This window comes from Medicago sativa, chromosome 1 (assembly GCF_051527215.1).
Source record: "Medicago sativa cultivar Bolivia chromosome 1, Bolivia_mono, whole genome shotgun sequence".
Lineage (NCBI taxonomy): Eukaryota > Viridiplantae > Streptophyta > Magnoliopsida > Fabales > Fabaceae > Medicago > Medicago sativa.
This window is the reverse complement of record NC_140749.1, coordinates 65,607,022-65,618,606: the sequence shown is the minus strand read 5'-3', so window position 1 is coordinate 65,618,606 and position 11,585 is coordinate 65,607,022. Positions and strand designations below refer to the sequence as shown.

Here is an 11,585-nt window from a genome sequence, read left to right as displayed (position 1 = left end):
ATACTCTAGTCAACATAAGTTCTACCTCCAAACCTTACTACTACCAGCCATACTATATGCATCTAGTACATGTACATATATCATTTTTTTTCTTTTCAAAATGACTCCTAGGTATAGTACATAGATCTTTTCAAGTCACTTTTAGGCTAATTCATAATATATTACATCATTGATCCATTTATAACAAGACCATCTAGGGGTTAGGGGTACGGATAGTCTTTGGATACGGCTCGGTAGAAGCATACACTGAAGCGGTCCACATATCAGCAAGAGGTAAGTAAAAAGACTTGTAAAAAAAAAAAGGTAAGTAAAAAGACAAAGTCATAGTATGCTGACGAGTTCTAGTAATGAAGTTGGGGTATTCGCCGGTGGTGATGTTAATAGCAATTATGCCATCATAAGTCACAGTAAAATTAGGATAGTCAGTGATCCATGTCCCGTCGACAAACTCAAGACAAACTGCATGGCGGGGATCGTGGTTCTCCATCTTTAAATGAATAAAATATAAAACCAGAACAACAAACAAGGGGTGAGTTCACAACAACAAATATCACAAGTAGTAGAATCTTTAACAATTATTATTATTAGAAAAATAATAATATTTCATGTGTGATTATGCAATGAAATGCAAATGCATTATATTTATCATGTATGTGACTCTTGCCTACTCCATGGAGATTCTATATGAGAGGAGCAATCGGGAGGACATGTTCCGTCTCAAAATTCTCATTGGGACATTTCTTTTCTTTTCATACTTAATGTATTTTTACCGGAACACTCTACCACCGATCATGAGTTCTTGTAGTGTCACGTCAAGATCGTCACTGTGAGGCATCGAATACCATGACACAGGGGAGCTACCACCTAGTCACTTGTGGGGTTTCACACCGTGACGCCCTCAAGGTCTCTTTAACCTTCACTTACACACTCTTGCTTGTACCGAAGTGTGGCTCACTCTTGGACTCACGTGTATTTATCTTAAGAGGTTCTTCATTATTTCTTGATTTAGAATATACATATATTCTACTTCTTTAATTTATTTCTTATGATCTTAAGAATGGTCTTTTTCAAAGAAAATACTTCACTGACGTAATTAGAGTAAATAAAATATTTTCCATAACACCCATAACTGGTACTTCAAACTATATAAAAAAATGACAGTAGCTTTAAATTTTATTAATCCAAAAAGGTAAGTTCTGGTTTTTATTTATTTATTATTATTATTATTATTATTATTATTATTATTATTATTATTATTATCATCGAACGGCGGCATGGTTCCCAATCTGACCTAGTTCATCTGTTTTTCTCGAAAAAGAATAATCCATTTGCTTTACGTGAACAATTTGGATTCTTCAATTGGAGTAGTTTTTCATGCTTTCATTCACGGTGGAGGTAATTCATTTATTTGTTTCACTTTGTTACTCTTTCCGTTTGTTCAATTGGTGTTGCAAGGCGGAATTCTTTTGATTTGCAACACTGCTCGCTGAATTGTCCATTCTGGTACCTCCTTATCGTCCTAGATTTTTGCAATTACCTGAGCTTGATTCTTCCAATTGAGGACGCGCAACCGCGCTGATGCTTTTGGGCATTACATAGGTTGAGTCACGCGTGTATCAATATTAGAATCGTTCTGGTGAATTGTTAACGGACCACGGATGACATACACGTGCCACTGGCCGTGTGTGTCCGATTCGGTACCATCTGTCTCAGCAATGGTTCAATCTGCCGCACCTACTGCACCGGTTCAGAATATGACACAAGCACCAAAGTCTTTTGCAGTAGCTCTAGCGGGTACGTCTTTCACTGAGGACATGCCTTTTCCCTCACCGTGCATTAAAGGCGGTGCATTGAGCATCAAAATTGGTCAGGAGGAATACCGTAAGGGTTTAGAAGACTGTAGGAATGCGTTGAGGGCTCGTCTCACCCTTAACAAAGGAGATAAACCGTACTCGGCACGTGACTTAAGTTCTAAAATTGGAAAATTATGGAAGACGACGGCTGGTTGGAAAATGGTGCCTCTTGGTAAGGGGTACTATGATTTTCTCTTTGATTCGGCGGATGATTATAGAAAAATATGGGCAGTAGGCACAGTTAATTTAAAACCGGGTTTGCTACAGTTTTCACAGTGGACCAAAGACTTCAAATATCAAACACAAAAGCAGACACATGTGTCGATTTGGATACGATTAATGGAGTTGCCGCAAGAGTATTGGAGGGAGAGAACGTTGAAGGAAATTGCAAGTACGGTTGGGACCCCAATTGATATTGATGGACCAACTAGAAACCGCACCTTTGGGCATTTTGCTAGAATTCTTGTCGGCATAGACCTTTCCAAGCGAATTTATGAAGAAATTCTTGTCGAAAGAGAAGGCTTCGCCTTCAAAGTTGAGGTGCAATATGAGAGGCTTCCTTTATTTTGCCATCATTGTTATTCTATTGGACACAATGTTTCATCATGTCGTTGGTTACACCCGATACCTCCGAAGGACAAGAATGATCATGGTAAACAAATTGTTGTTACAGAGGCAGCCCCTAAACAACCACCTCGGCAAAACAAAGTCAGCAATGATGTAGGTGCTTCAACATCGAACAATGGTAACAATGGGACATGGGTTCCTATCCCGGTTGCCTCGACTGTTAATACAACTCAGAGAGTTCCAGTTACCGCTACTACTGCACCTATTTCTACATCTTCGGTCTCAGTTCCTACCCCTCAGATGGGTCCGATTGTTTCATCTACTGTGGCTGCTCCTGAATTTGATAGGTCTAATAATTTCAGTATACCACTACAAAATGTGTTTGATTTAATTACTCCGAGCGAGTTGCCACTCCAAAGGCCAGTGCTTGAGCTTGTTTCCCCTGTAGAGCACGATGACGTGCAACCTGAAGAAGTGAGGAAGTTGACTCTGGAACCGAGGGAGGTGGAGGTGAACCCCTTGGTAACTGAATATACGGAATCACTTCTGGATAGTGAGACGTCGTTGGGGACCCTAGTGACTGATGATGTATCCGAACCACTTCAGGATGGTGTGGAACAAGATCATGTGAGCCCACGGGAGCTGGAGGAGAGTCCCAAGGGTGCTCGTGAGATTGTTACAAGGCCATCCACTGTTGAGCATGATAATATGCAAGAGGATCATGTTAATACTTTGAAGGACATTGTCGTGATGGATGATGTGACTGAGGAACCTACTGTTACGAAAACAACATCTTTGGAGGTAAATAATTTACCTACAGTTACTGCACATGAGGTGGTTGGTATGCAACAACAAGAGGTTCATCCTAGCAAAAATATCCAGCATGGGCTTGATTTGTGGGAGAGAGTCCGAGAGTATGATGCAAGGACAGCAACGGAAGCAGCTCAGTCTGACACATCCCTACATGTTCTTACAAGAAACCAAAAACAGAAAATTAAGGTACGACAGGTAATGTCAAAGCAGCCTTCTAAATCCCGTGCACGGGGAGACAACAAATCCATTGATCAATGAATAGGCTAATATGGGTCACGCCATAACTGGTGAAGTTTGGATAGACACTCTTTCCATGGGTGTGGGTCTTGATTTCTTTAGGGATAGATGTGGATTTCCGAATTGCAGATTCCCTTGTCTGTTTTTTCGGGGTCTATTGCTTCTGTTTATTTTTCTGTTTTGCTTCTGCTGTTTCCTTTTGAGGGTTTTGGTCTAGTCCCCCCCTCTTTTTGTAATTATTTTCCCCCTTTTTTTAATAAAATTTTATGAGTGTGGAGGTATAGGATGGAGGTGTCTCGGGGTGCCAACTTAGTTGGGATGTCGATGATACCGCTTGATGCTAGTCCACTCTCTTGGCCTATTAAAAAAATTATTATTATTATTATTATTATTATTATTATTATTATTATTATTATTATTATTATTATTGTTGTTGTTGTTGTTGTTGTTGTTATTGTTATTGTTATTGTTATTGTTATTGTTATGTTTGTTTACGGTACAACCCTATACTTGTTTACTCGCAAATAATTTCATTTTAGTTCACTATACTGGTTCTTGAGCTAATCTATCCCTCTTATTAATATTACTATTACAGCTATTATTATTATTATTATTATTATTATTATAACTATTATTATTACAATGTTAGTCTTTATTGTAAAGAGTTGTTGTACTTAAATCAGGTAGAGAAAGCTAAAATTGCACAGTACCTAATACTAGTCAAGCGCTGCACATTCTCAGACAATATTATGTCAACATGCCTTTGAAGACCTCTACATATTCTAAAGTTATTATATTCCTAGTGCTAGTTATAACTACTCGTTTTTCGGAAAATATTAGTCAACATGCCTATATTACAACTACCAAAAATTTAGCTTTAACAACATATATTTAGTAACCTGGCTATAATATTTGTAGTTATACATTTATAGCAAAACACACCTATAGATATCATAAATAAAATTAATTCATGATTAATGCATAATGTAAAAGCCATAAAAAATTTAAAAGAGTTAGAGCCACTCTTGACTCAATTGATTCTACCTTACTACCATTGTTGAGATTCCTCACCCCCCTACCTTGATAGTTTCTCTTGTTGAAAATTATAAGAATCTTCTCAAATGTAAACAAAAACAAAATTTCATAAATGAGTTTCTATAAAAAAAAATAAACAAAATCTGTAGTGAATGTGAGAAAATTTCACCTTTAGAGTGATGAAATGGAAGCTAGAAGATAATACTAGTTTAGAAGTGACTAATTATTTAGTTACTAGCTTGTGTAATGGAATGTTTTTGGTTTATTTGTGAGTAACTTGAGCAAAGAGTGTAGCTATTTATAGTGAGAGTGGAAGAGTAATAAGTTAATCTCATGGTTAAAATTAGTGCAATGTGGCACTCAATTAAGTTAGCCAAGTATTTACTAAGATAAGGTCAAATTTATTATTGGATGAGTTCATTGCACATGTGCTTAATTAATATATTTTTTATCCTAATCCATGCATCTAGTTACTATATCATTAGTCGATGCATGCATGTGCTTATTATTAGTTTATTAGTAGAGAATTCTAGTCTTTAGTGAATGTACTCATGTGCCTTATCTTATGTCATATTTCTAACTTGGTCTTATGTCATACCTCTTAGTTGATAGGTTTTAGTTATTAAATGTTGCATATTTTTATATAGACAAATATGAAACCTCATATTTTGAGTTGCCAAATATACTACATGTAATACATATTACTAATTAATGCTATAATGTATATTCTGCTAAAAAAATATAATGTCTTAAAATGGAATGTTACAACTCTCCCCCACTTAATAAAATTATGCAATACCCAAGGCTGACGAGGGCAGAGAAGTGGTCGCCGGTGCACAAGGCATGACAATGAGTGGCTCCTGACAGCTTCTAGAGGAACCGAATCACATCTGAATGAGAGGGATCCTGAGGCCATGTAGGTATGTGACTACATGGTTGAAGGAAATGCTTATAAGAATTGTTTTGTACTACCTATATCAACAAGATGCATATTCTTTTTGGTTGCCTATTCCATAAGAACTCCATAGTTAAACGTGCTTGACTTGGAGTAGTCTTTCGATGGGTGACCTACTGGGAAGTTTCCCGGTAAGCGTGCGAGTGAGGATAAAACATGCTGAAAAGACTCGTGTTGGTTTGTAGGGTTAGTCGACAATGCTTAAAGTCGTCTGAGATGTTACAAAGTACGTTGAGAAGAAGACGAACCCAGACTTAAGTTCTGATTGAAGCTTTGACTCTGAGTTTGAGAAGTGTTAAGGTCACGACAACTATTCAAGAAGCATGGTAAAAAAACAATCAAATCAGATTGTAAAATAATAAGTTACTCTAACACTGTATTGTGAAATCATAATACAAACTTACTAAGTCTTAAACTTCTCACAAACCGGATGATGTAGGTTGATGAGCAGCCTCGAACCTGACCAATTGTTACATATTTTTGGTTTGCCATTGTCTACAAAATAGAAGCAAAGAACTCAAGGTAAATAGATGGTACATTATAAAGCTATTGACAAAAATAATAAATGTATATCCATTGACCTCCAAGCTTGCATTGAGCATGAGTCAATATTAAAACAACAGGCTCTACATCCTTTCGATCAACAAGAAAATTCATCAAAACTACGGAGTATTTTTCCCTTAGTGTTACATCAACCATATCCCCACTGCATAAGGAAAGACATCTTTCAGGTCATTATCAAACCTATACAAAATCCTATCATCTGATGCTGACAAATTAGAAAATAATACCTTTCATCTCTCAACACAATGTTCGTACACAATATCTTTTCAGTCTCAATTGGCGTTATCTTGACAATCTCATGGAGAAACCCGATGATTTCTTAAAAACTAATTACATCTATAAGTAGGGATGAATAGGAAATTTCTTTCTGATCAGTTTTACGGTGACAAAGAAAAGCAAATAGAAAGAAGGAACACGGTATCTAGTGTGTTGTGTTTTTATTTGTTATTATGTTATATAATTTGAGCCGTTTGATCAATTAAATTTAACGGTTGAGATTTGGTGTATGTCTTTTGACTTACACCTGGTGTCAACGGATCTTGCCTCATATATATATATATATATATATATATATATATATATATATATATATATATATATATATATAAGTATAATTTTTTTAGGCATCTATACTTGTATTTTAAATTATAATAAAAAATTTATAAAAATTAATCATACGCATTATGCAACGCTAAAAAAAATTATACGCATTAGCGTAACAAAAAAAACGGACATAAAATATTACTTTAAACGTTAATGTGTGGGTGTATATATTTGCGAGGTTGAAGAAAGAAAATAAAAATATTTGGTATCATTAAATGACAGCGTGAATAAAAATATTTGTGAGGTTGTGATGATTAAACGATATTGAAATTAAATATATAAGTGATAAAAAGATAATGAAATTCCTTTGAAAAAAATAATAAAATTAAATGGAACCTCCTTAAAAAAATTAAATTGAACGGTTCAAAAAAATATATAAATGGAAGAAAAAAACATATTGAAATATAATATTAAAAAATAAAAGAAAAGGTTTCTAGCGTGAGTTGAAGAGAGGTGCTTGTGAAATAAATTGCCGAGAAGTAGTTTTTTGAAGTAGCATTCAACAACTTTTGGCCAAAACTCATTCCATTCAATTTTATGCATTAAAAAAAAGTACTTTTTATAGTAAGTACTTAATTAATATTGTGTTTGACCTAACTTCTCCTTAAAAATGTAGAGAAGTTTAAAAAAAACCGGGTCAAACGGTACCTTAATCTCCCACAACGGCAGTGTAAAAGCAACTGAATTTGGGAGAAAAAATTGGAAAATAGTTAAAAATAAAAAAATTGGAAAATAGTTAAAAGTTAAAAATATAAAAATTGGAAAATAATTAAAAAAATTGTTGAGGTGACACTCAACCAAAGCTATGACTTATTGAATGACCAAATTGCCCCTTCTACGGTCAAAAATGGAAATTCATAAGGCATTAATTTCTATATATAGTTAGTGGATTAAGATGCAAAAATAGGTCATAATATTTGAAATATCACTTTTGATCTAGCCACCTAATATTTACATAAAATTGGGGGTTTTATTCTTGCAAAAAAAAAATGTTAATAAATGCCTTATAATATATAGGTAAAATTACATGATTTTGGAATTTATCAATGATTGGGTATGTTGGAAAATACTAAATAGTACTCCCTCCGTTTTAAAATATAAGCAAAATTCACTTTTTAGGTTCATTCATTTAATGATGTATGTGGTTCATATTATGAACCACATACATCATTAAATGAATGAACCTAAAAAGTGAATTTTGCTTATATTTTGAAACGGAGGGAGTATGTTGCATCCAACTATAATGTGTTATTGTTTGACCATCATTCCACATTTTGCAAGGTTAAAAATATGAAAGTACAAGAATACAATTTTTGCAGCGTTGAAACTTACTTCTCTTTGCTGCGTTGACCATAATTGATATTTTTGTCTTACATTTTATATTCTTTTAATTAATTATTTACATCCGTAAGAGATTGAACCGTGATGAGATGAACTACTTTGTTAAACCTAATAAGAGATTTATGTACTTAATTTTTTTTTTTACAAAATAGTTATGTATTCAATTGTTTAGCTATTTAATCGTTATCTCATGAGACGATTAATAATGTGAGAAAAAAAAACTTAGACGGCAATGACTATACTCATCCTCTAATTTTTGCTCTCTCATAGAGACTGTCTCTCCAATCATAAAGGTATATCATTCTTGATCTATCACATTGAAAATATATGTTATAATTATGATTTGGCTATTCTTTTAAAATTGGGGACCCAATCCATCTAAAAGAAAATAATAAAAATAATATTATGGAACAGTTTTGGTATATCTTTACACCATATTATTTGATAGAACAAACATAAGGCACATGGTAAGACCATGGAACCAAGCTTGACGAGTAAAATAGTCAACATCATTATGTTATTTTATATACCATAGTAGAATAGTTTACAAAAAATGTTAATGGCAACCCAACTTTGTCCGTAGACTTAAAAATTCAAAGGAGATTAATTCAGCATCATAAACTTCACAAATTCTTCATAGCTAACTCTACCATCTCCATCCAAATCTGCCTCTCTAATCATTTGTTCAACTTCTTCATCCGTGAGCCTCTCTCCCAATTTCACCATCACGTGTCTTAGCTATAAAATCATAAAAAATGTGTGAGAAACATGTTACTAATTTATATTGATTGATCGATTCACAAGCAATTTACTAGTAACTAGTTAATAGTGAAAATAATGTGAGTGAGTAACATGTTGTGTTACATTGATCATCTAGGGCATGTTGTTGTTTACCTCAGTAGCTGATATGTATCCATCGTTGTTGGTGTCAAATACTTTGAATGAGTCTTTTAGCTCCTCAGTAAAATACTCCTATTAAATTTGAAAATCAACATTTTATAACCTCAAGCAACTATTTTCTAAGTGTAAGTATTGTTTTAAAAATCAAAATGGAGATTGAACTAGTGAAATCTGAATCATAGTTCAATTGTTTCAATCCATGTTTAATTGAATGATAAATAAATAAATAAAATGCAAAAAATAAGAATTGGTCCAACCTCGATTCAATCCACTTCTTCCAAACTAAGGTATAATCGAAATCAACCAAAGTGGCGAAGTGGTTGGTTCCCAGTTCAACCGTTTGAATCGGTTGGTTTTGTCCGATTTTTAAAACATTTGGTATAAGCAATGAATGAAACGTGTTAATTTATCGAACTATTTTTTACCTTCATTTTAATTTCTATAATATGCAAGAATTTTTCAAAATCTACCCCGCCATTTCCATCAATATTGGCTTTACTAATCATTTCTTGAATTTCTTCTTTTGTTAGATTTCCCTCTAATGCTTTGATAATTGTTATCAATTCATCAACAGTTATGAATCCTAGAAATAACAAAAAACAAAATAAAATAAATTCAGCATCTCAAAGTCAATTAAGGAATGGTGGTGGATATTGAAATAATAATGAACATTTATGTTATGACTCATTTTGAGATTAAGGATCAAAAGATCACACCATCAGAGTCCTTATCAATGAGGCAGAATGCTTCCCAGAATTCAGCAATCTGATCTTTTGTCAATTTGTGTGACATTATTTGTTGCTACAATTTCAAATGAATTAATGAAAGGTTTATAATAGTACAAAAAGGTTATTTTCCAATGAAGAGGTGTGAGAACAAAATTTATGTGTTATGATGTTGTCTTATTTGAGTGCTGCGTCATTTTGCTTTTATAGATGTGTGGGTTGGAATAGTCGATACACGTTTGATGGGGAATTTCCAATTCAAAAGGCAACAATTTTTCCAGAAGTATCTACTATTGAAGGTAAGAACTTTTCAATGTGGATTTTCTCTGGTATTAACAATGTCACACTCCTCAGTCTTTAATCTTCTTATTAATAAAAGAGGAAAGTTGAATGGAACTGTTCATAGGTGACGTTTTAGGTTGGACCTTTACAAGTTTTGGTCCATGCTGGACCAATAAAATTACTTGTTAGTGTAGGTTTATATCCGGTCAATTTATACTATACACCCAAGTCAATAAACACACTATAGGTCCTCTTTGACACAAGTTTTGAATCACTTTTTAAAACCAACTATACAAGCACGCTGAAGTTATATAGTCCTTGTAAAATCTTTATAAAAATCTCACAAATTATGTTTTATGAAAAGATTTATATTAAAAAGATTATTAAAAATTCTTATGGTTGAAATCAAAACAGGGATTATTTAGCTACAGTTATCATGACTGGTGGAATCATCCCCTTCTTTGTATGAGCATCCACTTGTAATTTATTTTTCTTTGTTTTGTTGTTTTATTTTTCTCTGTTTTGTTGTTTTGGTGGTGCTTTTCATTGTTTGGCACCTTGTTGCACGCTTTGTGCGAGGTAAATCACAGTTGTTAATACCATATATCATTTTAGTTTGTTAAAAAAAATATTATTAAAAAGCACCTTAAAAATTTATATTTTATGAAAAAAATTATATTTTTTTGTGAAAGAGAGATTATTAAAAAGTTCTAGTACTAAGTCCTTGTGAGCTTAGCTCAGTTGGTATGGACAATGCATAAAATATGCAAGGTCTGTGGTTCGAACCTCGGCTACTACCAAAAAAAAAAGTTCTAGTACTAAAACTAAAACGTGTAACTCGTGTGCCTTTCTAACAATTCTTTAATTCATTGTATAAAAAAACAATTCTTTAATTCTTTGATAAAAAAAAAAATTTCAATTCTCTTATTTGCTGATAGCTGATGACTAATAAATGGTAGTTTATAACTGATAGTTGAAGACTGGTAGCTAGTGACTGATAAGCTAATAAAAGTGTTTGATAAACTTAGTGATTCAACTGGTTGATAAATGTAAAATGACATAAAAAGACATTCTTAATCTATAATTTTTTTTTGAGGGAATCTTAACCTATAATCTATAATATCTATAATATACATATAAAGAAAACTACCCCTTTCAGCACTTTTGGGCTGACTTTTTCCTTTTCAAAAATACCCTCAATTTTCAATACAACTAACACATGTAACAAATAGATAAGAATAAATATAAATATTAAAACAAATGTAACAAACTAGATGAGTATATTTATACTTACTTTTTTATTATTCCAATTATACCCTCAAACAACTTTCTCGATAATAAAGATTGTTATTGCTGTCATTAAAAAAAAAAATTAGATTATATTTTTTTGTTATATTGTTGGTGTAATTGAAATAGATAATCATGAGTAGTTTGGTTTGTCATAACTTAAAAGCAACAAACATTTATATTTTTAGTTTTAATCAAAATCAAAATGTCATAAAAAACATCGTTCATAATTTTTAAATGTTAGCGCAATAAAAAGAGCGGAAAGACGGGCACGTGAGTGCTCGTCTTTTCGTTAGTTCATAATAAATTTTATATCAATTAATATTTAATATATTTAAATTTTTGTAATTTAATGTGTCTTTTATATATTATTGTTAAATTATTTTTTTATTTTCTAAAATCTTATTTTATAATTATTTTATT

The 11,585-nt window shown here is 32.7% G+C and overlaps 2 protein-coding genes across 2 annotated transcripts; one reads left to right on the top strand and one right to left on the bottom strand.

The window, feature by feature from the left end:
- The first annotated feature begins 1,715 nt into the window (after positions 1–1,715).
- Positions 1,716–3,491, top strand: LOC146956479 (uncharacterized). The gene has a single exon (XM_085749384.1). The coding sequence runs from the start codon at positions 1,716–1,718 to the stop codon at positions 3,489–3,491; it is 1,776 nt and encodes a 591-aa protein (XP_085605510.1).
- A 4,971-nt stretch (positions 3,492–8,462) lies between these two features.
- On the bottom strand, positions 8,463–9,660 carry LOC146956478 (uncharacterized). Its single transcript, XM_085720080.1, has 4 exons — positions 9,585–9,660; positions 9,294–9,451; positions 8,863–8,940; positions 8,463–8,706 (listed from the first exon to the last, which is right to left on the bottom strand). The coding sequence occupies exons 1-4, from the start codon at positions 9,658–9,660 to the stop codon at positions 8,572–8,574; spliced, it is 447 nt and encodes a 148-aa protein (XP_085576206.1). The 3' UTR covers positions 8,463–8,571.
- Positions 9,661–11,585: the final 1,925 nt, after the last annotated feature.